This window comes from Bidens hawaiensis, unplaced genomic scaffold (genome assembly GCF_021521415.1).
Source record: "Bidens hawaiensis isolate Kalapana, Puna unplaced genomic scaffold, B.hawaiensis_p1.1 tig00000055_1, whole genome shotgun sequence".
Taxonomy (NCBI): domain Eukaryota; kingdom Viridiplantae; phylum Streptophyta; class Magnoliopsida; order Asterales; family Asteraceae; genus Bidens; species Bidens hawaiensis.
Window position 1 is genome coordinate 8,503,589 of NW_027491016.1, and position 25,119 is coordinate 8,528,707.

General features: G+C 36.6%; 3 protein-coding genes across 3 annotated transcripts; all 3 read left to right on the forward strand.

Annotated features, from left to right (window-relative positions):
• The first annotated feature begins 1,820 nt into the window (after nucleotides 1-1,820).
• On the forward strand, nucleotides 1,821-4,911 carry LOC143555853 (uncharacterized). The gene is made up of 3 exons (XM_077045351.1): nucleotides 1,821-2,313; nucleotides 3,720-4,773; nucleotides 4,848-4,911. The coding sequence occupies exons 1-3, from the start codon at nucleotides 2,057-2,059 to the stop codon at nucleotides 4,875-4,877; spliced, it is 1,341 nt and encodes a 446-aa protein (XP_076901466.1). The 5' UTR covers nucleotides 1,821-2,056; the 3' UTR covers nucleotides 4,878-4,911.
• Nucleotides 4,912-8,385: 3,474 nt separating this feature from the next.
• Nucleotides 8,386-10,751, forward strand: LOC143544881 (uncharacterized). Its single transcript, XM_077036889.1, has 4 exons — nucleotides 8,386-8,573; nucleotides 8,700-8,875; nucleotides 9,025-9,130; nucleotides 10,443-10,751. The coding sequence occupies exons 1-4, from the start codon at nucleotides 8,550-8,552 to the stop codon at nucleotides 10,749-10,751; spliced, it is 615 nt and encodes a 204-aa protein (XP_076893004.1). The 5' UTR covers nucleotides 8,386-8,549.
• A 3,520-nt stretch (nucleotides 10,752-14,271) lies between these two features.
• LOC143537024 (protein trichome berefringence-like 7) lies at nucleotides 14,272-17,064 on the forward strand. The gene is made up of 4 exons (XM_077030916.1): nucleotides 14,272-15,074; nucleotides 15,857-16,015; nucleotides 16,525-16,799; nucleotides 17,006-17,064. Exons 1-3 carry the CDS (start codon nucleotides 14,272-14,274, stop codon nucleotides 16,793-16,795), a joined length of 1,233 nt encoding a protein of 410 aa, XP_076887031.1. The 3' UTR covers nucleotides 16,796-16,799; nucleotides 17,006-17,064.
• Nucleotides 17,065-25,119: the final 8,055 nt, after the last annotated feature.

The following is a 25,119-nucleotide window of genomic DNA, read 5'->3' on the forward strand; positions in this document are numbered from 1 at the left end:
ATCTAAGGAATTTTTTTTCACATGGCACTACGTAAATGACACAACATAAGTTTGCTTCAATAGGTTGATGAATGCCATAGGTTGATAGATGAGCGGTGATAAGTTCAACACATTAACACATCATCAGCATGTAAACAAGTGTTTTACTAAAGAGAAAAATGCATACACCTTGGAATTGATTCGTTATTATGGGTGGGGCGCATTAATGCGTGTCCATTGGTATAAAGAACATCAGTTGGAGATTCAATGGCTTGCAATGAGCATTCAATAATCAATAGTTGGAGATGTGTTGACGAACCCTTATATAAGATCTCATATTGGGTGATCAAGTCATTGAAGTCAAAGGTTGAAGTTGATACTTGATAGATGCAACAAGTCTAGAAGGGGATTGTTCCATTAACTTCCAAATCTCAACTCTCAAGGCATAGGGGGTGTTTGGGATTCCTTATTTTTACCTCCTTATAACTTATGACTTATGATAAGTTAAAAAAAAAGTGTTTGGGTTTCCTTATTATGTGAGAGGAAATGTTGATAAGTTACACATTTGTAACTTATGACTTCTCCTTATAAGTTATAAGGAGGTGAAAATAAGGAATCCCAAACAGCCCCATAGTCATCTTTCCTAGGTCAAAGGATTGAATAAACAAAACAAACAAATGCACCTAGTAAAAAATCCCATTCAAAAAGTATGCTATTGGGAGGGTGGGATGAGGGCAAAGCTTACCTCTATCCCAAGAGATAGAGAAGCTGCTCCTAGTGAAACCCTCGGTTCATATAGCCGCCACCTTTCTTTGAAGTCTAAAGTCTTGAGTGATTACATAATCTCTTTGCTCTCTCCTTCAAGGTAGAATAACAATTGAATAGATTTAGAAAATGAATGGTTTTGAACTATTTCATTGCATAAAGAGGGCTAACAAGTCTATGAAGAACGAGGGTATGAAACCATATACAGATCTAGTATATGTTGAAGCTTGAATTTGTTGGATGTGGAGTTTATTTTGACTTGAAAGTTGAAACCAATTTATAATCATACCGCTCCATCCACCAAACCAATCTTCATAGTACACCACGCGAATTGTGTGCATGCTCATGTCCAAGTTGAATGCTTGGTTTTAAGAGGCGGGCGAGGTGCAGCTTTAGACGTCGATCCACATTCAGAGGCACGCTCCTCTTGTACATTTGTAGTTTTTGAGCATCACGATGTTGTACTGCAGGCTTTTTAGGTCGTATATGTATCTATCTGATTAGTATATTAAATCGTATATAAAGCTTATTTATAGCTAAATTTAGGGTAATAATAAAGACCTTTGAGATATATAAAAAAATTGCACAAGCACCGCACGTGCGAAAAGTGTGTGCTTTTGCGCTTTGGTTGTAGACCTTGTCACCTCGGCGTGCTTTTCGCTTTTTAAAACCTTGCTTGGATGTACATTGGGAAGTTATCAAAGGGCTGACGAGCCTCTTGAAGGCATGTCAGTTTTAACGTTTTATTTTGGTGAAAAGAATGTGATACCAAATGGATTCTTTGATGCTAATTATCTAGGGGCTTCCTTTGCTTTTAGTGCACGTGCACACACACACACATATTTTCTTAATAGTTATCTTGAAACAAGGTAGCGACAGGCCACACTTTGCTTCGGGTTCGTATATCTTCTATTTTTGCTCATATAGTTGTAATAGTTATTGAAGTTAAAAGGTTATTCTTTGATGTTGATTTATTTGTTTATTCGTCATATTTATTGTCAAAATTTAGCTTTCCGAATGTTTGGTTTATGTTCCTACGTCTTATCAAGTAGCTTTAAAAGTATATGCTTATGAACAATTGAACATATCAGTTTCTGATTATTAACACCAGCTATATAATTAGTCACTGTATCAAAATGCACTAAAACACCAAAATGGTGGATAATTCGGCGTTCAATTTGCATCAATACTGTAGTGATTTATCCTTTTATCATTTAAGTATTAATATATTTTTTTTGCATCTGCAGATTATGCTGTATTTTGATTAGAGAAGGTATAAAACCTGCAGTATCATTGTTTAACAGCCGGGATTATGAGTGGTAGACGTAGAAAATCCGAATCTTTATGGGATAGTAAAGAATCTCAAAATGAGACCAAAGAGTTTAACTCAAACGATAATTCACCGAAACGGTCAAATTCAGACATCAATGATGTTTTAATGTCTGATGATTTCTCTACTCAAGGAAATGAAAACATGTTAATGGATAATGATAACATCAATGACAAGCATAGAATGATGGCAGATCGTGCTTTTGATGACTGGGAAGGTCAATACGGTCAACCCAATAGGTTTGCGTTTCTTTTTCTCATTAAAAATCAATTAAAAGCTATAAAGATAATTTTGTCTCGTCAACACTTCTATTATCCATATCTTTGTAATTTCACAATTATCAACATATTACGTATGATTAGTTAAAACTATTTTTTGCTACCATTATTATTATCCTACTTTCTTCAATAAAGCAGTTTTAAGGCATACAAACTGTTTACTTCTCGGCCAACTGTCCAAATTGGACCCTTTACCACTACAATACAACCCAAATCAGTTGCCAGGACATGGGTTTTTTCTATTTTCAATTTTTTAAATCTATTTCCTTTTGTTGATGCTACACATGAATCTTTTACTATCTACATTTGACCCGTTACCAATACAATACAACCCAAGTCGATTTCCAGACATGGGATTTTTCTATTTATACCTTTTCTTAACTTTTGCGTTCTGTTAGTGCTACATGTGGGTTTTTAGCCAACTTTCTACATTTGGCCCGTTTGACCATTGCCAATACAATATAACCCAAATCGGTTGCAGACATGGATGTTTTCTATTTTTACTTTTTCTTAATCTTTTGCCTTATGTTAGTGCTACACATGTGTCTTTAGCTAACAATCTGCATTTGACCTGCTACCAATACAATATAACCCAAATCAGTTACCAGACATGGAATTTTTCTATTTTTTACTTCTTTTTTAATCTTTTGTCTTCCATGTTAGTTTCTAGCTAACTATCTACATTTGACCCGTTATCAATACAGTATGAGTTTTTCTATTTTAACTTTTTTAATCTTTAGCCTTCCATGTGGGTTTTTAGCTAACTTTGACCCGCTACCAATACAATATAACCCAAATCAGTTGCCAGACGTGTTTTTTCTATTTTTACTTTTTCTTAATCTTTTGCCTTTTGTTAATGCAATCTAACTATCTACATTTGACCCGTTTGACCTGTTACCAATACAATATAACCCAAATCAGTTACCAGACATGGTTTTTTTTAAACTTTAGTTTTCCATGTTAGTTTCTAGCCAACTATCTACATTTGACCAATACAATATAACAGGTATTTTTATTTTAACTTCTTTTTATTATTATTATTATTATTTATTATTATTATTATTATTATTATTATTATTATTATTATTATTATTATTATTATTATTATTAGCTTTCAACATCGGTTTTAGCTAATTTTGACCCGTTAGCAAATACCAATACAACATTAACCCAAATCAGTTGCTAGACATGGAGTTTTTCTATTTTCATTTTTTTGTGCCTTCTGTTGATGCTACATGTGGATTTTAGTTATCAATAAAACACAGTCCAAATAGATCGCCTCCTAATAAATTGACTTGTTATCACAGTGGTAATTTTTATTATATATTTTTTTTTATGTTTTTCCTGCTGTTTGATGCTACATGTAGGGGCGGAAGTCGAGCAGTAGGTGGCAGAGAGAGAGCCCGTAGTGGGAGCCCACACCGAACCAGGAACCGAGACCAAGTCTGGGACCAGGATCAGGATCGAACCCAGCCTTGGGACCAGGATCGAGACCGGGACCGTGGCAGGACTACGGGGCTAGCCAGGAGCAGGAGCCGGAGCCGGAGTAGGAGTAGAGGCAGGGAACAGGGTAGGGCTACAAGCCCATCTAGAGGCGGTTCTAACCGATTCAATAATAGACCTGATTACTCAGGTGGGTCCCAGCACAATAGAACCAATAAAGGTGGTTATAATGATCAAGATAACAGGCGGCAATCAAACCAAGATATCAAGCGACCATGCAAGTTCTTTATTATGGGTAGATGCAACCGCGATGATGATTGCAGGTTTTCGCACGATGTTTCAAAATCAGAGGTCTATGACGGTAGGTCACAGGATCATGATGATTATCAAGAAACCCGATTTATTCCCGACAACAATAGTGGCAATATTAATATGAACGGGAATGGAACTAATCACAAGTTAAATGGTTCGGTTGATGAAAAAGGAAAACATCTAGCAGCTTCCAGAAACGATATCCCACAAGCAAGTAGTCTCCCTCAGGTATCACAAAACCTAGATTTCGCCGCCCTCGGGTTGCTTTACTCTACAGTGGTCAACGAGCCGGTCAAAGCTAGTGCACCAATGGAGAGTCAAAAGTCAAAGGAACCGGAACCAGTTGGAAAAGTGGAAGCCAGTGAGAACAAAGTAGCTGAAAAATCCAAGATGAATGTTGGAAAAAGTGAGGTAGATGAGAGCAATATGGGAAACGATGAAAAGGCGACGCGGGCTTTCAAGGTCTCGCTTGTGGAGTTTGTTAAAGAGATTTTAAAGCCGACATGGAAAGAAGGTAAGATGAGTCGAGACGTTTATAAAACGATTGTGAAGAAAGTGGTTGAGAAAGTTATGGGTACAATTGAAGGAGTTAATATCCCCCGAACGCAAGAGAAAACGGATCTGTATTTGGCGTTTTCTAAATCCAAAATTACTAAGCTTGTTGAGGTCAGTTTTTACTTATTGTAAATTGGTTATGTTTTTAGCGGATGATAATAGTAAAAACGTGTTTGTTGGTGCAGGCATATGTTGGAAGGCTTGCGAAGGGTTAACATGTGGTTATGATGTGGTATTATGATTAATTACTAAGGTTGAGCTAGTAGTTTTATTATAGTTGGTGTCTTGATGCAAGAGAAGAGTCAGTTTGTTTGTTTGTTTGCTATTGTTATTGTTAATTGTAATGTCTTGTATTTGCATTAATTTAAAAGACCATTTGCTTGTATTAACACCCTTGGCCCAAACCAAATAACCAAATAGGTTTCTGCGTCATTCCAAGTTTCCAACAAATGAAGCATTGTTATTTGTTAATAAGAAAAAACCTTGTCTACATGTAACAAATAAATAATCAAACGACAACCAAAATATACAAGGAAAAGACCTCATAGAGCGTGTTCCGTGACCATAATGTTACATTTTGATAGCGTATGACAAGAAAACCTCAAAAGAGGTTTCTGCATCATTCTAACAAATAAACCAAGAAAACCAACCATGCTCTTGCAATATTCTCATCAGTGAAACGAGCTAAGTTGTTCGCGAGTTACTCAAGCTTTGATCAATAAAAAGCATGAAATGAGCCGAGCCCAAGCTTTAACGAATCTTGTGTATTAATTTTACATTGCACAGCTGAGCTCGAGCTGAGCTTAGGTTCATTTAAGTTTTTTATTAATATATATAAAAATAATCAAAAACATAATAAATCAATTAATAAATAATAAACGAACAGAGCCTGAGCTTGAAAAAACATCTCACAAACCGAACCTGAGCTTTAGAAAAAGAGTAGTTGAATAAGTGCTGCAAAAATCCCGACTATGCACCAATTAATGCCCGATTAATTGCTAGTCCTCGCCATACTGATTAATTTTGGGCTAGTCGGCAAATTAATCAGTCAATGGTCAAATCCGGCCAAAATCGTGATTAATCGGACTTAGTCAGCATTTTCTAGGGAGGTTCCGGCCAAAATCGACTGTTTCTGATGGTATTCCGGCCAAATTTAGCAAATATTCAATGAGATTCCGGCCAATTTTCGGCCAAAATCTATATGTGTATATATAAAAATAAAACATATGAAAATGTTTGTCTATATACATTAAAGTTCGATTCAAGTAATTAATTGCTAGACCTACCCCACCGCTCGACTAACGAATTTTACAACAATGGTTGAAAGGAGCCGAAATCATAATTTAAACCAGTTTCCAAACCAGTTCGGTTGGTGCACCACTGACTGTTTAAAACCCGGACGAGTGATGAACAGACAGGCTCACAACCAAACCAAACCAAACCATTGAAATGAGTTCAATCTGTTACCATCATCTCACAATACTACCATCATATACACAATCCAATCCCATAAACCCTCAATTCATCACTATCAGTTTCCCCCAAATCCCATTGTGTAATTCAGCGTCTGCAACATCCCATCGATGTCTCGTACTCGCCAGAAAGAAGAACCGTTCACCCGAACCGGTTCTCAGTCCTTCCATCGTTGACGATGTATCAGAGGATGACGAATTCCAAGAATTTGACGACGATGAGTTCAATGATGGTACTAATTCAAATTGAACTTGTTTATGCTGTTTGCAATAGAATAATTGCTCGTGTTGGTGGTTGGGAATTAGGGTTAAACGAAGAAGAAATGGAGATAATAAGATAGTCAAATGTCAATTCATTTTCATTTATTACAGATGATATTACCACAATTGCATACTCTAAATATTATTAATATCATAACTGCTTGACTTTTAAACTCAAAATTTATCTACAGGAAGGTGATACTCTTATAAATACACACACAGTTATGATGTTTCCACTTAAACACACACACACACACACACACACACACACATATATAGGGGGCGGTTAACGTACACTAATACATTATCTTACATTACGTACGCGAGTATCCTGAACTTCTGATTATACACGATTAAATTTTTTAAATACAACTACCCCGCTATACGCCAGTTATCAGAAGGGTATTTTCGTCCAAAGATTTTCCGTCCAACTATACTCCCCAATTCTATTCTTCAATTTCCCCAAATCCCTGTTCTTCAAAATTCCCCGAAATCCGTTAACCGCATTCCAAACGGCAATCAAACCACCAATTGCTTACAAATGGAGGTCAATCAACAGTCCGGCTCCTGCATGCTCCACCCCCTCGGTTCCAACCACAACTTCACCGACGACAATTCCGATTACGAAGACACCGCCGACGAAGAAGACCATCCAGAAGCTATAAAACGTATTACTTGAACGTATTACTTGAACGTATTAGTTGAAAGTATTAGTTGAAAGTATTAGTTGAATGTATTAGTTGAAATTCTTCAACACTCCAAATTTGATTTCTTCTAATACATTCCACTTATACGTTCCTATTATACGTTCAGTTTAAAAATGTCAAAATTCATCAACACTCTTATACGTTCCTATTATACGTTCCGCTTTGCTAATACGTTCTTTTATCAGACAACTTTAAAACCCGTCATTTAGAACTCAAAATTGATCGATTGAAGCTTCAAATTGATGATTAATTGAATCGATTTTAAAGATTAACCGGTCAATTGGCTTCAATTTCAATTTCAATTCAACTAAACAAACCTGTGACGAGTTTTGCGTTTTTCCGATGAGTTTGTTGTCGACGGTGTTGATGGTGACGAAGAGTGTTGATGGCGCCGGCGAGCTGAGGTGAAGGAGGTGTGCTGATGTCGGTGAGGGGTGGTGGAGACGGATTGAGGGAGAGGGACGGACAGATTCATGTAATTGTGATTTCGGGTTTCTGAAAATCAACGGTTAGAAGTGTCGCATACGTGATGTACGATAAAGGATTATTGTATTCTATCTATCTATCTATCTATCTATCTAATATATTGATAGACCCCGGTCCAGCCAACGAACACTAGCCGTAAGAAACGGGTCGGGCGTAATCCGTTGGTGGTCCGCAAAGTATGGAAACGGTTAACTGGTTAAGCTAACTGGTCAAGCATTACCCCACGTTTTTTTACCACCAAGCAGTTTCTTTTATTTATCATGTTTTATTTAATTTTGTTGCAATTTACTTCGAGCTTTGTTTACTTGTACTCTTAACTTATTAGATAGTAAGTAGTCTTAACAGTTGGTTGAAGTTTAGGAACGTGAGTAACTACTAACTAGGTCTTTATGTATTGATTTTCTGGATGAATGAAAGGTGGTCTTTTTATGTATTGATTTTATGTATTGATTTTCTGAAAGGTGGTCTTTTTTGGTATTTAATTAATTTTCTCTCTGTTTCTCTATGTTCGAGAGTAACCAGATTTCCATTGCTAATCCAAGTTTGGCCACTTGGGTGGTGTTCTTTGGACCCTAATCAAAGCCAGGTGGTGTCTCTGTATCCTATCTCTGATTAGGTTTGGCCGACGGATTTGATTGAGTGGTGTTTTCTGTATCTCGATTGATCCGTTAGTATCCGTTTCATTCGATTTCAATTTTCCCAGCCATTCTCCTACCTGAATTACTATCATATATATATATATATGAAAATAAACCAGTGAGTTACAAAGTGTATTAACATTAGTTGTTTCCTAAATATGGAGTCTTTTGAGTTTTGATATTATACTGTACTGTTCTTTGATATGAGATAACTTAAATTGTACTTTACACTCTGTTATTTATTTGTGTGTTATTGACTTTGTGACAAATTGGATGTTTTTATAGAGGGATTTGATGAAGTTGACGACTTCCAAGATGATTATATGGACGAAGATGCCGAACCTAGAGTAAGTTGACCAATAGTATTGGTCTAGATTTATATTCACAACTTATTAGCAAGTTAATAATATGGACGAAGATGGTTATCAAGTGGTGATTGACTAATTATACGCTTCTTAAATTATTATTTTTAGTTTGGGGATGGAGGCGGAGGAGGTGGGATTTTTTTGGCAGGGACCACGTGGGACAAAGAAGTTTTAACGATTGCTGAAGATGTTTCTTTATCTTTTAACGGAGAGTTGGGAATATATGCGTTTAAGACGTTACTGAATGCTGCAATTCGAGTGCGTATTGAGAGGCTTTCTAACAAGTAAGTGTTTGTATCATTTGGATGTGTGATTCATGATATCAAATTTATTGTTTCAAAACACAAAATATCATATTTATCACTAGAAATGATTGCAAATGTTAGTAAAACATGAGTTTTTCAGAATATTAGTAAAAAAATATGTTTTGCAGGTCAGGTTCTCCCACAATGGAGGATATTGAGGCTTTCTCAAATGCGTATAGAGAGCGGTTAGACCAGGCTGAGGCTGCTGGATCTATTCCTGTTGTATCACTCGAGGTAACAACGGGTATATTATCGAGTCACATCTAAATGGGATGGGTTGACCAGCCAATGCTTTTAGTTCTATTGTGTCCTGAATTTTAATAAATTTAATGCGTGTGTGCGTAATAGTGTGCACCTTGGTGAGTAAATGAAAAGAGAAGTATCTGTCTTAGACCCTATGAATCCGAGAGCATGCAAGGCTTTTGATAGGCGATTAAATGAAAGAGAAGTATCATCTACTTTTTTGGCTAAGGGTGAAACTTTACATGTTTCATCGGTTGAATCGTTTTTACATATATGATTGGAATTGCCCTGTCGTTTATTTATAAATAGGTTGATTTACGTCATGTTATGTCTCTAATGGGTTAAAGTGTTAAACTGGTTGTGCTAAAAGATTTACTTTTTATTTCTTTTTTTCAATACAAACTTTAAGCTTGTTTGAGGCTGTATGGGATTTTGCTTATTCAAACTTTTTATCATATTGTTTCCCACTAACCGGTGGGTTTAACATTTTAACCAACCCATTTTGCTTGTCCACATTTTTGGTAGGGGTGTTCAGATTCGCATTCGAAACATTCGAAATTCGATTCGAATTCGATTATTAAGATTCGAATTCGGTTTTAAAAAATTAGAATTCGATTCGATTCGTATTCGAGTATATTAATCGAATACGAATTTATGATTTATTATTCGATTCGAAATTCGAATTCAAATTATATATACATATATAGTAGTTTTTTTATTTGTGTCAAATCCATAAATAATAAATGTCCATCACAAATTATTAAACCCAATATGCCATATTATTGTTTCCTAGCCTATACTAATATGGGTGTTACTTCTCGTTTTGAATATTTTGAATTTATACTATTTGTAGTTTAGTTTTGAATTTATTATCATATGGTATTGTAGCTACTTTAAATTTATATGTTTCTTTTGCAATTATGATTATTGTTTTCAAATTTTTGGCATAGGTAAACTTGAGTTAGATTGTATTTATTCGAATTAAAATCGAATTTATTTGAATTCGATTCGAATTTGAATTTCAAATACGAATTCGAATCGAATTTCGAATTGGGCATATAATACGAATACGAATCGAATAGTTCAACTTTTAACCGAATACTAATACCGGCAAAAAGAACAATTATTCGGATTATTCGATTCGATTTAACTTGAAAATTCGTTATTCTATTCGATGAACACCCCTAATTTTTGGTGAATGTGGATCTCATTTACCCAACTTGAATACGAATAAAGAAAGGATCCACAAGATCATTTTTAACAAATAAAAGTCTTTTTAACACTTTCTTTGTTCTTTTGATAGGTATCTTCACCCGGGCTCGAAAGGGTAGTTAGGGTCCCACAAGATCTTGGAAGATTCAAAGATCGCCCCATGTATGTAAAATACACAACAAGCGATGAGGATGCCAAGTCATCATGTGAGAATGACGGTGTTTTGAGACTCGAATCATTTGACTTGGATACGAAATGTTGTACTTGGGGTTTAGCAGATGTTAAGGTTAATAGAGAGAAGGCGGGTAAAGGAAGACCCCTCAGCAAAAAGCAAAGGGAGTGGCGAATAACCACTCCGTTCGACTCTTTGCTTATAGTAAGAATTCATGCAGATTTTTAAATTGTATAATCTCTTAAATTGTTTTATTTTGTTTTTTCTTTTTAATAGAATACCATACAACCTCACTTATGTAGCTTTTGACAGCAAGTCAAGTTTGAGCCGCTGTAATGCGCGAGGTCCTTAACTTGTTAATGTGATTGTCAAAACTCTTGAATTTCTATGAAATTGTATACATTCCAACTATGCCAAAGAAATCAAATACCTTGATTTGATGCAATTAAAGGATCGGATCGCATAGTTGGAGATCTCTATCGAGCTTTTCCTTAGGGTTGTGGGAGTGGTGCCACCGTCTTGGTCTTGCTTCGAACTCAGTGGAGGGTGGGGTGGCGTTCCCATCCCAAAATTTATCTCCATTCCGAAAATCATTCCCGAATATGTCCATTTCTCTTTTTTTTTCTCATAGATATCAGGGTGGCTATCCCAAGTGGGATGCTTTTGAGTCGGTACTGAAGAGGTTGGGGTGGTGTTCCTGACAATCCCGATGGTTACTTTTAACCACCCTGCACCCACTCCGATATCTATGAAGATCAAAGAAGAAATGGAGTGGGTGTCAGGTGGACTTTTGGGATGGATGATGAATTTTGGGATGGGAGGAGTGGGAACACCACCCCGGATGGTAAAACCATTCCCACTATCCTAATCGCCAAACCTTTTGTGTCTCGTCGACTCTTTTCACTGTTGTATGTCAATGTTCTTTACAATGCCACTATATGCGTAAGCCATAGTTGTAGCCTTTATCGAGATCTATTTCAAAATCGTCATCAAAATTTGTCTAATTGGCCGGTTTTATATATTTTGCTTTCAAATATGTCCATCAAGCTAACACGTGAGAATCTCGGTACAGATCAAACAATCACCTACCCTGTTTATACGAGCCGTATGACTCTATACTGCTCGTATAACCATAACTCGTATATGAGTATGGTCAAACACGTGTTCTAAAAAGCCGGTATGCTCTTGCTATATGGAATACCTAAACGAGTCGTATAAAAGATGTCTGAGTATTATAGAGCCGTATGACTCTATACTACTCGTCAGGTGTGTAGCAGCACAAGGCCCACTAATATGAGGGGCCATAATTTTCAAAAGAATATATATGTATTTTATAAATAAATTGTTTTTTAACAAAAGTCCAACAAAAACTGCTTTAAAGCGAAAAGTTAAAAGGCTATTAACCATACTATTATTTAAAAAGAATCTAACTAAAAGAGTATAAAATATGAAGAAAAACTTAATTGATTGACATTGATAACTATTGAAAACAAGATATTAAAGAGTATAAATATGAAGAGTTGATTGCTGAAAGAAAGGCTAAAAGAGCCTCACAATTCGTGCAACTATTTAAAGTAAATTAATTTGCTACAATAATATTTTTTTGATTTAATGTTATCGTACTTTTCCTTTTATCACTGATATACATGTAGATAAAAGTTTATACTAGAGGCCTGTTTTTTTTCTTTTACTTGCACGGGCTACTTCACGAACTCTCGTATATAGCCTTGCTACTTGTATAAATAAATATCAAGTCGTATAGGTTATACGACTCCTATATTATTCTGGTTAAACTCGTGTTGTAAAAAGATGGACATAATCCTGTACGACTCGTGTAAGTTATAGGTTATAAGGGGGAGAATGGTGCTCCACTAAACTATCCCAATACCCACCAATCCCGTAATTTCACCTCATCTCTCGTTTCTTTTCTGAAGAAATCGACTAACCTAAGATAGCTTAGGGGTACCAATGACCTGCACATTTGGCCAAAAGGAAACGCGAAATATAACGGATAAATGCATTTTGATAGGAGTAGCTGGTTGCTGCTCGCTCGTTGTCTACTAAATGACGAACTAAAGAGGGTCATAGCTTATTCAACTTGCTGACACTCAATTTCACATACGGTAGAGAGAAAAGCAGTCTTAGCAAGAGCCCTTTTGAAATTTGACAACCTCACCCCCTTCCTATGATGCTTGGGCTCCAGGAGGTGGAGACCCAGTATCAAGGAAAATCAGTACACAGAACTTAACTGGCTAGGTACTACTAACTATCAGATTGTTCAAAAAGATGAAAAGGAAGACTCTCAATTTTATGCCTAAACTCACTTAAATCAAAGACGATACTCCACCACACTCACACTCACACTCACACTCACACTCACACTCACACTCACACTCACACTCTAAATATTGCTAGATCTATAGGGTCCATCACCCTTATACATTTTGTTATATAGAAAGAAATGCTTATTATATTTTGGTTGTTTCAAGTCTCCCCACCGACACATAACTTATTAGGCCGAGGGGTGCGGAGCGCTAGGAGGGGCGCGAGAAGGCGTTCGATAGCGCCCCGGGGCGCGAGAGCCACACCACCGGGGCGCGAGAGGGGCGCGAGAGGGGCGCGAGAGCGGAAAACGAGGCAGGCGCAAGGGAGGTAGCGCTCGTGACCGGCTTTGGGAAGAGTGAATTGAGCCGTTGGGCTCTTGGATAAATAAAAAAAAAAAAAATTTTCTTCTGGGCATATAACATATTGTTGTTTGTTATTGTAATCATATTTTCCGGTGAAGTTTTCTGGGCTAAACGAACCGGCTTTGTTTCCATCTTTTCCGGTGAAGTTGGCTCTTCAAGCTCCGTTCACGGTGGTGGTGGTTCAGTGCAGCCGAGGGTTGCAAATGAGTCTGAAATTGGACCGGAGTCAAATAATAATAATAATAATAGTAATGAGAGTGAACCCATTTTACAAGAAAGAGGTGAAGATCATGGAACTGGTAATGCTGGTGGTCCAGTTATTATGGAGAATAATAATAAGAAAGATGATGAAGAAAAAATTTTCACCAATTATCAATCTCTATATATATCACTTACATATATCAAAAATATATACTCACTAATACATAGCACACCCAAAACCATTCTCACACACCACACCCAAAACCCAAAATCACCCTATATTCGAAACCTAGATTCAGATTACAGTTACGACGATTTATGGTCGGCACCGGACCAACCGATATTTTATTCGGGGTCGCAACAATCATCCGGCTTTCAACCATCCAACATACAATTTTTTTTTATATATTAATGTGTTTTTTTAATTAATGTGTGTTTGTTTAAATAATTACTAGTTTTTTTAATAATACGTTTTTTTAATACATTTATAAAAAAATTAAAAAATAAACCGCTCGCGCCCCCTCTCGCGCCCCCTCTCGCGCCCCTCCACACCATGCCCCGGGGCGCTATCACCACTACCAATACCCATCTAATCAAGTTTCTCTCTCTGCCACACGTCACAATATTATTGGATGGCGCCCCCACTCACGCCCCCTCTCGCGCCCCCCACACCCCTCAGCCTTAGCTTCACCAAACTTTAGTTTACACATCACCATCATCGATCAAACAATCCAACTCTTTCATTCTAAACTTCATTTCCACTCAAACAATCATTCACCACAACCACAACCACAACCACAACCCCAGTTCACAAACACGCCAACTTTCTTCATTCAATGCCTGCTCCAAGATTCAGGTTTATGAAATTTGTGGGTAATCTAATTATTAACCCAATAGATTTGACTTCAATTTCCAACTGGGTGTATCTTAAAAGATACCCTTTTAAATCAATCACCAGATTCAATTTCATCACATCTTGTTTCTTCATCACACTATCTTTAGTTTTCGGGTATATATACTTACACAAAGCTGTTCCACTTCCACCTGCAATTGCTGAACAAACCCCAATTATCAATTCCAACAATTCAAATGGAACCAGAGTGTGCGATTATTATGATGGAGCTTGGGTTCTTGATGAAACCGAAACCTACCCGTTATACAATGCGTCTCAATGCCCATTTGCCGAAAAAGGCTTTAATTGTTTAGCTAACGGGAGGAAAGATAACGGGTATCTTAAATGGCGATGGAAACCGAAGAATTGTGATGTTTTCAGGTTTAGTGTTGGTGGGATTTTGGAAAGGCTTCGTGGGAAACGGGTTGTGTTTGTTGGTGACTCGTTGGGTCGGACGCAGTGGGAGAGCATGATATGTTTGCTTATGAACGGTGTCGAGGATAAGGCAAGTGTTTATGAGGTTAATGGGAATAAGATTAGTAAAAAGATTAGGTATTTGGGTGTTCGGTTTAGTTCGCATAATTTTACGGTTGAGTTTTACCGGTCGGTGTTTTTGGTGCAAATTGGCTCGGTTCCTAAACGTGCACCGAAGAGGGTTAAGTCGACGATTAAGCTTGATGAGTTGGATAATATTAGCTCGAAGTGGGTTGATTCGGATATTCTTGTGTTTAATACGGGCCATTGGTGGAATCACGCAAAGCTTTTTGAGATGTAAGTTTTTATTTGTTTTAGTGTGATTTTTTTGTTGTTTTATTGATGAATTTTACTCTCTTATCTTTGATTTATATTGTTTTTTGGTTGGTTCAGAATGTTAATAGGACAAAATGTATGAATTTGTCAGTTTCTTACTTAAACCATCTCTTCTATGATATTCTTATTTGCGTCTTTTGACAAGCTTTAAGGATGTATATACTTAATTCAAATTATGTCCTTAATAATCTAATTATTCTATAAAATGATTTAGGAGTTTTTATGCATTTAAAATTGCGTTTATTTATTCGTGTTATTTAAAATAGCTTGTGTGTACTTTCATGTGTGAAGTGTGATTTAAGTGATAAATAAGTGAAAGAACATTTAAAAGTTATTTTTTGATTAACACCAGAGGTGGCAGTTGTAACCTATTTTACTTTTGAACTGTTCCGTGTGGATTATGTTTTATTTCTGAAGGGTCAAACATATTTTTTTAACAAAATTTAGCCAAAAAAGAAAATAAATTAAACAGATCAAAAGCTCACCAAAACCGCATCTTAAAAACATAAAAACTTTTAAATCATTCTAGTAAAATAGAGACACTAACTGTGTTTTTAAAAAGTTCTGGGAAAAGATTGTTTGGGACCAACCCAATTCGGCCCAAGCAAAAATCTACACATGTTGGCCTGACCGACCGTTGTTTGCTGTTACTTGACCCGCTCATCTGCCACCTCTAACTAACATGATGTTTTTTTGTTTTGTAAATTTTATTACGAGCTATGTCTAAATCAGTTTTTGGACAGTGGTTGTTATTTTAAGGTCAGTGGAAGGCTAAAACTTGGAATGTCAACCATGGCTGCTTATACAACCGCTTTAAACACTTGGGCTTCTTGGGTTGAAAATACGGTTAATACAAATCGGACCCGCGTGTTTTTTAGGACCTTTGAGGGCAGTCATTGGAGGTACATGTTGACTACTAAGAAAAGCGTACATGTTGACTTTTAAGGTCGTTCTTGGTTTTCCTGTGGTTATCAAACGGATGGTACATTTTGACTTTTAAGGTCAAACCGACTACTTTTCAAAAATTGAATTTTATATAAATTCCATTGTAACTCATCAACTAAAAGCTTATTTTCCTACTAGCTATAAACATTCATCTACTTACCGAAATCAGTTTTAGGAGTCTTGTTAACTCTTATCAATACTGAAAGTTGAATAGATTGGTTTGTCTTTGACCTCAAAAGTCAAACCATTGCTTTTTTTTAATCTAAGTAGTAAATCTTGCCAATAACATTTTTTCTTACTACTTGCTATAAACGTTGATCTGCTTATCAAAATCATTTTCTAAAAATCATGTTAACTTATAATATTGAAGTTGAATCGATTGGTTTGACTCTGACCTCAAAAGTCAAACCATTACTTTTTATCTTGAACGTAAATGTTACCAGTAACACTTATTTATGTGTATCAGCGGTTCAAATGGTCACACTTGCAAAGTTACAAAAAAGCCCTTGGTTAGAAGTAAGAGAGAATATAGAAGTCAATTTTCAGATGCTATAAAAAAAGTGGTGAATAGTATGTCGGTTCCTGTAACGACAATGCATGTGACCCCTATGGGTTCATATCGTAGTGATGCTCATGTTGGTATTTGGAGTGATAATCCAACGGTTCCTGATTGCAGTCATTGGTGCTTACCCGGAGTCCCTGATGCATGGAATGAAATCCTGTTTTCTTATTTGTGAAATGGTAAGTTGACTCTCTGTGAGGTCAAACTTAGTTGATTTAAAATCCATATTAGATATGGTATTTTATAAATTTATGAACTTTCTTTATGGAATACAATAGCTTGATGTTAGTTTTAAATTGTTTTATATCTTTGTAATTTAAAATTTGCATCAATTTCGAATCTGAAATTTGGTTGTTTACTCTGAAATTCCGGTGTTTTTTTGCAGGCTTTGGATTATTTTGGTTGAGTGCAAGAGAGATGGAGATAACAGGTCCGGGTCAGGGTTATAATCCGATACAAATTCAATTAAATTGTTGTTGTACAAGTTTTGTATACAATATAATTGTTGTAACAAATTTACATAGATGAGTTGTTTTTGTTGGGTAACATTCATGAATATGATGTAATACAAGTTCTATTTTTGTGCAAATGAGAGAATGTTTATCCCTTTTCTCTTTTTCTTTTTCCGGTCACTGACCAACCTGCTCAAGTAGAAGAAAATTGTTCGATTTTAGGTTTTATACGGTTTACGGTTTGAAAAACCAGACTTAACGATTCGGTTCACGGTTTGGAACATGGGACTAGTCGCGTAAACCGAACTAATGTTTACCTTTAGTATTTAAATTCTTTTCCGATTTTCGGAATGTGTATTATAATTTGATCAAGAGCCATCTTTATAATGTTTAATAATACAAAACAATGATTCAAAAAAATAATAAAAAAAGTGTTCATACTAACAAACAAAACTATTTCGGGTTCTTTTTAGAATGACTAACTAATAGACCCACTAATTCTACTCCTAAATCTATTTCCATGTCCACTATGGGACTCGGAACACTCACATTGACAGGAAGGAACAATACCCGCTTCGTGTGTTCGGTTGCTTGTGCTACCCGCTTCTCCCTCACACCACCATTCACAAATTGCAACCCCGTTCCAAACCTTGTGTCTTCCTCGGCTATCCAAATCAACATCGAGGATATAAATGTCTTGATCTATCTACTCATAAGATCATTATTTGTCGTCGCGTAAAGTTTGATGAAACCATCTTCCCGTTTGCAAATCTACACAAACCCTCTCCTACCTCCTATGACTTCCTAACAAACAATCTTCACCCACTCCATTGGCCTCACGTAGACAGTCTTCACGACTCATCTTCCACACCCATACCACCTGCTACCACAACTACACCAGCCCAAACTCAACCCTCGACCCGAACCCAAGCTCGCCCACCCCAACAATCTTTTCGTCAGGTCTACACACGTAGACCAAAGCCTACAGGCCAGCCAAATGATATTCCCTCCTTCATTGGGCCTACATCTTCCGCTACATCGACCCAACCAAACCCGTCCCACAACATTCCTCCTCCACTACAACCGAGCTCAACGGCACAACCCCATACTTTCCCTCCTAAGCCTGCTCCAACATCTAATACGACCCATTCTACTCGTACTATTCGCACTCGTTCAATGGATGACATCACTAAACTTCGCCAACCATTTAATCTTTCTACCTCCACCATCGTTCCCATTCCTAAAAACCCTACGGTTGCCCTGTCTTCTCCGGAATGGCACGATGCCATGACGGTTGAGTTTAATGCCCTTAGTAAAAATCAGACGTGGGAGTTAGTTCCACGCCAACCACATATGCATGTTATACGTAGCATGTGGCTGTTTCATCACAAGTTCAAATCAGACGGTACATTGGAACGCTACAACGCTCGGTTGGTATACGATGGTCGAAACCAGCAATTTGGCGTGGATTGCGGTGAAACATTCAACCCGGTTGTTAAACCGGCTACCATACGAACAGTTTTATCACTTGCTTTGGCTCAATCATGGCAAATACATCAACTGGATGTCACTAATGCTTTCTTACATGGCACACTCAACGAAACGGTGTACATGTATCAACCCATGGGGTTTCGACATCAAAATTACCCGAACCACGTGTGTCTTCTCAAAAACTCGCTTTATGGACTTAAGCAAGCCCTGAGGGTATGGTACCAAAGGTTCACCGATTTTGTGACAACACTGGGTTTTACTCAAAGTACATGTTATAACTCCTTATTTGTGTATCATCATGGTCATAACGTTGCTTATCTGCTCATTTATGTGGATGACATCATCCTCACCACGTCTTCTGATACCTTACGAGTTGCACTCATGGAAAGCCTCTCAGATGAATTCGCTATGAAGGATCTTGGTCCTCTAAGTTATTTTCTCGAGCTCACAGTCTCTCGCCAAGGCAATGAGATGTTTTTTTATCTCAAAAAGCGTATGCACTTGATATTATTAAACGGGCCGGGATGGAATCTTGCAAATCTGTATCTACTCCGGTCGATACGAAGTCTAAATTAAGCAAATCGGATGGCATTGTTTTTGAGGATCCAACTCTTTTCCGCATTTTAGTAGGAGCGTTACAATATCTTACGTTTACACGTCCGGATATCTCTTATTCGGTTCAGCAGATTTGTATACACATGCACTCCCCAAAGATGACACATTGGCATGCTTTACAACGTATACTCCGATATCTCCATGGGACATCATCATATGGCATTACACTTGGGCCGCTTAACACTATATCCCTGTGTGCCTACACGGATGCCAACTGGGCTGGGTGCCCCGATACGAGGAGTTCAACATCAGGTTATTGTGTTTATCTTGGGGATAACCTTATCTCTTGGTCCTCGAAACGCCAGTCTACTGTATCTCGTTCCAGTACTGAGGCTGAATACAGAGGTGTTGCTAATGTTGTGGCCGAAATTTGCTGGTTGCGTAACTTGCTGTTAGAGCTTCGCAAACCATTATCCCACGCCACGTTGATCTACTGTGACAATGTTAGTGCTATTTATCTCTCAGGTAATCCTGTTCAACACCAACGCACTAAACATATTGAATTAGATATTCATTTTGTTCGCGAACACGTTCAACGTGGTAATGTTCGGATTCTTCATGTCCCATCCCGGTACCAAATTGCAGACATCTTCACTAAAGGCCTTCCAAAGATTTTGTTTGATGATTTCCGCTCCAGTCTCAGCATACGGCCTCCTCTCGCTTCGACTGCGGGGGTGTAATAGATCGGATATAGTTTTCTATATATATCATATTTGTAATTGGTTTATGATTAGAAATTTGTGTTAGTATATAATTGATATACTTGTAAATTACACCTATAAAAAGGAAAGAGAATCCTTCAGATGATTCAAGGGAAAATAATTATTCTTTCACAATCTATCATCTTGATACAACTAAAGTAAAAGCCTTTTGGTAACCATTTAGGTTGGTCTGGCCAATCCAACCAACCTGGACGGTTTGGTTTGCCATTTTTTAATACCATAGTTAGCGGTTTGAGTGTTTGACTCATAACTTAGTATCAACCAAGCTAACCGGACCATGAACACCCATACACGATGAACATAAAGGTTAAAAGTGCTATATTGTGAATTTAAAAATATTGAATAAGCACAATGATATTGAAACGATAATTTAGTCAATAAAATAATATGCAGTCATATTGCATCATAAATTAACATGCACAACTTTATTTGCAGCACCAAATACATAATTCAAGCTTGAGAAGTTGCATGAATGTCATCATGATGCAAGTTCTTTCCAATCCTCTCATTCTTCTTGCACTCTGCTTCTACATCAACAAGTAAATCATCATCAACTGTAATTGAAACAGCTTTCATGCCATTTGGGGCTTGCACAATATTCTCTCTCACTTTTCTATGCTCATCAACATGAGCCATCTCTTGTTTCTGAGCTGTCTTGCTGCATTTCAACTTATTAGCAAAGAACCACAAAGCAAATAGACCAAGCGCGAGACACAAAACGCCGCCAAATGAGACAAAAACAACATATATGGTAATCATTGTTGAATTTTCTTGATTTATCTGATGAATTTGATTAAACTTTGTGGCTTTTTAGATGAGTTTGATGTGCAAAAAGTAGTTTGAAGTATGATTATTTATAGTATAGAGGATAATGCATGACTTATAAGCTTCAAGAAACTTGTCTTGACTTGACTCTCATATTAAGCTAGCAAGTTTGATTGTATTGTAAAACACTTCTCAAAATTTCACACCCCTAATTATTTTATAATTTTTTTTATGAAAGGGGCAATTATATTTTATCTTATTTTTGTTTTTAATTCTCAACATATGGTGTTACTCTATTAGTGAAAAATGGAGAATGTCTGAATTAGTATATTGGACAAACTTTGATTTTACAATAATTTAATTACTTAATAAAATAATAACAGAACTTTATTCAAGATGGTGGTTATATGAAAGGTATCCATATGATGTTGCTGTACATATAATATATTAACTTATATCTTGGATATTTAGTAAATATATGTTACTTGTGATCAAAATTTGAGGTAATGAATAGTATTACACTAAATTTGAAATAAAGTGATGAAATAAATGTAGTATACAGGCCAATAATTAGGAGTATAATTTGTAAACACCACTAACATGACTATAAGGGCATGTTTATAGTATACAGCATATGTTTTAAAGGTCTTAGTTATGTGTAATCTATTAGCAGGACCTTGGATATGATTTACGCTACATGCATTTGAAGTTCATTCAATTTGTTTTGCAAATTTATGTTATTGAAACTAAAACAATATACAGTCAGCTATCAAAATTTCAGAAACATTAAAACCGAGCCATCGTTTTGCATCTACTTATGTTATTTTCAAACTGGTTTTCTTGGTTACAATAAGTTTTTCTACTCACCCACATATTAGTGGTGCACACACAAATCACTCTTGATCATAAGAGCTTCTTTACAAATCTTTTATATATTATTTGGAGGATGATTTTTGTTAGATTTACAAACCTTATTAAAAACAGCTGGAAATGACCTTTAAAAATCTTTAGATGCTTTACAACAACACAATCTACAACTCTACAAGTTTAACATTGACTTCAAGACAAGTTTCTTGAAACTTAAAAGACATGGTGCCACTCTATTCTGTACTATAAATTCTAATCTACTAAATTTCTTATTTCACTTCAAACCCATATCTCAAATTAAGTCCCACAATATTTGATCATTCACAACAAGAAAATTCGCTAATTATGACCACCATATTCATTGTTTTTATCTCGTTTGGAAGTGTATTTGTTCTTGGACTTGCAACAATTGCTTTATGTTGCTTCATGAAGAAATGGAAATGCAGAAAAGCGACTGAAAAAAATGAAATGGTTCATGTTGACGAGCATTTGAAGGTGCACAAGAACATCGTGCAGGGTCCAAATGGCATGAAAGCCGTGGCCATCACCATTGATGATGATTTGCATGTTCATGATGAAGAAGAGTGCGTCAAAAATGAAAAGATTGGGAATGCTTCAGCGTCTCAAGCTTAACATGGAGTTGAATCATGTGATCATATTAATAGTTTTAATTTTTCACTTTTTATAAATATTATCGAATGTTCAAATAAATATGATCTGAGTACCATTTAGCATATAATTTCCTATGTAGATCAAGCCTAACACTTACCAATCATGAATGGTGGAACAGAGGCATATACTGTTGGAAACATTTATAATGAAAATGAGTTTCACTATTTTTTGATATTAATAAATACATTTACATATGCGTTATATAAATAATTTGTGTTCAACCTGATGAGAGCATCACAACGAACCAAACCAAATCTAAAACGGAGCTATGATGAATGAATATCGATGCTTGAAGATATGTTGTTAAACAACAAATGATGAGTACTCCTTATACAAGTGGACAACTTAAAGGTAACCCGCCTTTGTATTTTAACCTCGTTCGCGTGGTCCAATACATGGGTGTCATGGGTTCATGTGTTGCAAACACATGGTGCACGTCAACCAAAGCGCAAGCTGCATGACGCGGGCATCTCGATGCTTGCGTGGTATGCATGTCGGTCTTAGTTGGCGAAGCCATGCATGGTTGACACAAACCATTATTAATGAAATTTAATCTTGTTTAATACAAGATTAATTATTCTACTCAATAAGATGTTTAGGTTTCCTTTGATGTATATAAAAAAGGTCACAAGGTGTGTGAATTACTACTCTTCTACAACCTAAGAGACGAGAACTCTCAATGTCTATTATCATCTTCTTCTTTGTTGTAACATTCCAAAACGTTCGGGCAAAAATTGACAAATACAAAAGTTAAAGGATCAAAAATGAAAATTCTGAAATTTAAGACCCATTGCGCTACGAGATAGATTAGGAATCAACCCATCGCGATACGTGATGGGGATCTCACAAAATCCCAGAAAGGGTGGTGTCACACTACGCGACCACCCTAAACCCTTAAGTCTTCGCGATACGCGATGACTAGGTTAACTAATCGTTACACGTGTCAAACCACATGTGGACACATGGCATCACGTGACAATCCAAGTGGCGAATCGCGGCTGGTCTAGTGTAGACGATGCAACCATAGTGGAGGGCGTCGCGATATGCGACAACCCACAATTTCATCCGTCGCGATACGCGATAGATTAAAATATTCAGAAGCGACTAATGATCTCATCGCGCTATGTATGGGTGTTCAAAACCAGATATTCGAAGTTTTGGATATCCGGACCTTTCGGATAGTAGATTTCGCTATCCGAATCCAAAGTTTCGGATATCCGACAGATAGTAAATCGGATATCCAAACAAAAAAAACAAAACAAAACAAAACCTCTTTTTAACTTATAACATTTCAAGAATCCAAGTTTTTCAATACAACAAACTAACAAAAATTGTTCAAAATAAACACAACCTATTGTTTTAAACTAAACAATCTTCTTAAACAAACATATTGAGAATTTAAAACAACTTATGGTGAAGGATTGACAGACGATGGTCGTGGTGATGGCACGAACGACGCTGTCTTATTAGACAATGGATGTGGTAAGGACGATGGTGTCTTGCGGTGGTTGCGTCTCAGCGGCGGTGTCTCGTAGTGGCCGGTGGGAGTCTAGAAAGATTGAAAGAGAGAGCAAAGATGGAGAGTTGGAGAATGCAGTAGATGTAGACCAGCAGGAAGAGGCGTGCAGATGTTTACAAAGCTAGGGTTTCAGCTCTTATTATGGTATATAAAATAAAATTAAAAAAAATATTAATTTTAATATTTCGGATAGTTCGGATATCCGAACTATCCGAAAAATCCCAAAAGTACTATCCGAATAAAAAATTTCGGATAGTTCAGATAAGAATTCGGATTCAGATTCTTTTGAACACCCCTAGCGCTATGTGACGGAGCTTCTCAAACTCCATCGCGATACACGATTAAACCCAAAAAATTATCCTATAAATAGGTAGATCGGACTCTGCATTATGTATCCCAGATAATGCCCTTATAGTCACATAGTTAGTCTCGAAGTGCGTGCCTGATCCTGACTTTCTAACGTGTTCGTTTTCTCGAAGTACGTGCAAATGTTGGCGTTGTTTCTCTTAAATACCCGACGATAAGTAGGAGTACTGCCCGCAGTAAGCTTATGCATTTCATTCAAAGTACACGTATAAGGTAGGGTTCTGCCTAAGTATTTTATTATATTGGCTTAGACCCTAGTAAGGGGTATAGCCTATACATTGATCAAACATAAGTTAAAAATAGCTTTTCATAAGCCAATGGTATAGTTAAAATATTGTTTCTTTATAGTTTTAGAAACATAAAGTTTTATATGTTAAAGACATAGTTAAATTAACGTTTCTTCTTAAAGAAGAAACATAGCATATATATTTCTTCATGAAGAAGAAACATAGCAAATAAATGGTAAAGAATCAGATAGGACTAAGGGTCCAAATGCTTTATATAAACAAATGATTTATCCATGTAAAGGTTATGCAAAACAGACTAAAGGTCTGAAACTAGATCTTTTGATCTAGATGTTTATACAAGGCTATTCTCGTACTATAGGTCCGAGGTAACTCCAGGAAATAAATCAGTGAAAGCGTTGATTCAAAACAAAGTTGAATACGCTCATATCTATAAAACTCTTTAATCGAGTATTTTACCCAGAAACCAAAGTTTACGTAGGATAATATATCCCTAAAACTTTAGTATCTGGTGGCATTCATGCTAGTTATACTTGTGTTTGGATCCTTACATATGTGGGCAGAGGGTAGGCATACCCACCACGTATGGTACCAGGTCCCCGTCTCAATGAGCCTGTTTATAGGTCTTGACTAATGTGATATAATTGGTACCTCAGTATAGAGGGCTCCTGATTGTTTTGAGTATGAACTAAAGGTTTTCATAAATGTTTTAGAGTTACCATGTTCACCAGCATATGTTGTTGGCGTATTTTATCAAACTATTTAACAAGTAATCAAGAATAGGT